The 2,804-nt window shown below is 58.3% G+C and overlaps 1 protein-coding gene across 1 annotated transcript in view; it reads right to left on the bottom strand.

The window, feature by feature from the left end:
- The window catches only part of FGFR1 (fibroblast growth factor receptor 1), a 47,859-nt gene that overhangs the window by 6,994 nt on the left and 38,061 nt on the right, over positions 1-2,804 (bottom strand). The window contains exon 9 of the mRNA XM_010838846.1: positions 682-826. Coding sequence (XP_010837148.1) covers positions 682-826 — 145 coding nt within the window. The remainder of the gene's footprint in view (positions 1-681; positions 827-2,804) is intronic.

Here is a 2,804-nt window from a genome sequence, read left to right as displayed (position 1 = left end):
TAGCACCACGCCTGGCTCCAGCCCCAACGCCACCAGCCTACCACCCTGCCCAGGCTGCAGGCTCCTGCCTTCCTGGCCCGACCTCCACGGCCCCCTCTGGAGAGGAGCTGTGTTGGGAGCCAAAGGATAAATGGGCACCATTGAGCCCCCTGTGCTGCCTGGGAAAGGACTCGCTCAAAGCAACTCAAGTCCACTGTCTGGGTCTGGAGGAACCTTGCCCACCGAGATCAGCAAGGGGGAGGGTGGAGGGCACTGATGCTTCCGAGCGGCAAGCCCCTCACTTCAGAGCACCTATATTCAGTTACAGGGGGAGCCTCTCGGAGACTTCGGGGGGCTGGCGATAAAGGAAGACTACTGGACCCGAGGAGGGAAGGAGCCTGCCCTGGAGGAGAGCCCGGCTGCAGGTTAGATCCAGACCCCACGCATGCATCACTCTGGCCCGGGGGAGAGACGGAGGCAGGCCCACAAGTGAGAGCAATCTGAGATCCTGCACCAGGAGGAAGGCTCTGGGGGTGAGCCAAGAAGGTTCGACCCACGAGGCCAAATGACAGGCTGGATGACTTGCCGGAGCCTCCTGCTGCGTATGGAGCCCGGCTCTGTGTCTCCCCCAACCCTGCGATGCATGCTCCCCCCGTGCCCCTGGCGAGGGCAGGACATCGAGAGGAGGAGGACAGTGTATACCTTCCAGAACGGTCAGCCATGCAGAGTGATGGGAGAGTCCGATAGAGTTACCCGCCAAGCATGTATACTCCCCCGCGTCCTCAAAGGAGACATTCCTTAAGTGCAGCACCTCCATCTCTTTGTCGGTGGTGTTAACTCCGGCCGTCTAGAAGAGACAACGGAAGCCACATGGACAAGCCCGGGACCGGAGACCTCTCAGAGAGGGAGGGAGGAGGAAAGGGGGAAGAAAAAAATAACCAGAGGAAGAAAGGTTCCCCAGCATCTCCTTTGCAACAATGGACAGACAAAAATCACCAGGCAGCGAGAGACCTGTTAGAGGAAGAGGGTGAGAGCCTGAGGAGGAACTCGGCAGACCTGACGGCACGACGCGGATGGCTGGTTACACCCGTCACCAGGCGCGGCAGCCCCGGCCCAGCCCAGCATGCGGTGCGAGCGCATGGAGAAATGGGCCGGCGCGAGGGCTGTTTGGTTTCCGGAGGGGGCACACAGGAGGGATGGAGGGGGCTGCAAGCCTCACACACACACTCACACCCACACTCACCCCTCCGCACACACCCACACAAATACCCACACACATACCCCCATCCCACACACTCACAGCCCCCCCTACACCCTCACACACACACCCCACAGCCACACACACATACACTCACCCCTCACACACACTCACTCACACACATACCCCCACACACACCCACACCCACTCCCCCACACTCACACCCACACAAATACCCCCCCCCCCCACACATAACACACTCACCCCACATATACTCTCACCCTCCCATACTCACACCCACACAAATACCCTCTCACACACATACCCCCCACATCCCACACACACACACTCAGCCCTCCCCACACTCACCTTCACACTTACACCCACATCCCACACACACACCCCCACACCTTCCCCCCACACACACCCCGCTCACATCCACATCCCCCTCACGCACACTCACATCACTACAGATGCTGGTCCTCTCTCCTCGCCATCACTCGGACCCTCAGTCTCCAGGATCACCCAGGACGCACCCGACACGCAGCCAAGAACACACACAAGGCACAGAGGGGTGACACCAACACAGAGCCGAACCAATCCAGCCCCAGGCCGGGTATTTTTCCATGGCTCCGGGCACTAGAAACAGCAGGCTAACAGGGAGAGTGGGGCGCTGGCCTCCCCACAGCTGCCCTGGCAGCTCAGGGCCTCCATCAAACCCCAGCACAGGGGCCCCTCCAGCTCCCCGTTACCTTTTGCCACAGGTCTGGTGACTGTGAGCCACGCAGACTGGTTAGCTTCACCAATATAATTGGAAACCTTACACACATACTCCCCGCTCTGGGCCTCTGTCACATTGAACAGGGTCAGGACCTCCGCATCCGAGCTATTTATCCCCGAATGCTGGAACAGACCAATGACACGCCGTCAGTTGGGCCAACACGGAGATGTGGCTGTATTTGCTCCCGTGTGGTATTAAGGTGGGCCCAGGAGCTAAGGCAAGAGGCTGAGGTAACACTTGTCCTCTTTCCCTTGTTAGCAGGACAAAAAAGTGGACTTTAAAAATCCATGTGACTGAAAAACAAACTGAATGAAAAAATCATTGCCCCAAGCAAATGTTTCATTTGTGTTAAACCCCCTCCTCCAGGAAGAGGGCAGAGATTGCCAATGGAGACAGCAGCCAAGGTCCAAGGCCCCGGGCCCACTTCCTACACGGCAGTTGCAGGGCCCAAGGTGAGGAGCGTGGCGGCTGGCTGGGAAATCTTTGGAACAGCCAAGCCAGGGAGGAGGAGGTCTAAGGCTGGGACCAGGAGGGAAAGCAGGTTCCCAGCTTCTGGCTACTTCCTGTTGCAAGATCCACTGGAGAATTAGGCAATTAGCTTCCCTGGATTAATGGAGCATTCAGGGACATTCGAAGTCTGGGAGTGGGAGGAAAAAAAGAAGAAAGTGCCATTACTCCTGAAACCACTGAGGACTGACCCGTGGCCTTGGCTTTTCCAGCCCTACCTAAGCTAAACCGTGCCCACGTGCCAGAAAGGACGTGACTCCGGAAGCAGGGCAGAGACCGGGAGACGCTTGCTGGGAAGGCTGTGGTAGTGAGCGGTGGGAGAGCTGAGTGCCAATGCCT

Source organism: Bison bison, unplaced genomic scaffold (assembly GCF_000754665.1).
Source record: "Bison bison bison isolate TAMUID 2011002044 unplaced genomic scaffold, Bison_UMD1.0 scf7180017864105, whole genome shotgun sequence".
In the NCBI taxonomy this organism is placed as follows: Eukaryota; Metazoa; Chordata; class Mammalia; order Artiodactyla; family Bovidae; genus Bison; species Bison bison.
Note: the sequence above shows the minus strand (reverse complement) of the source record. Positions and strands in the feature narration are given on the sequence as shown.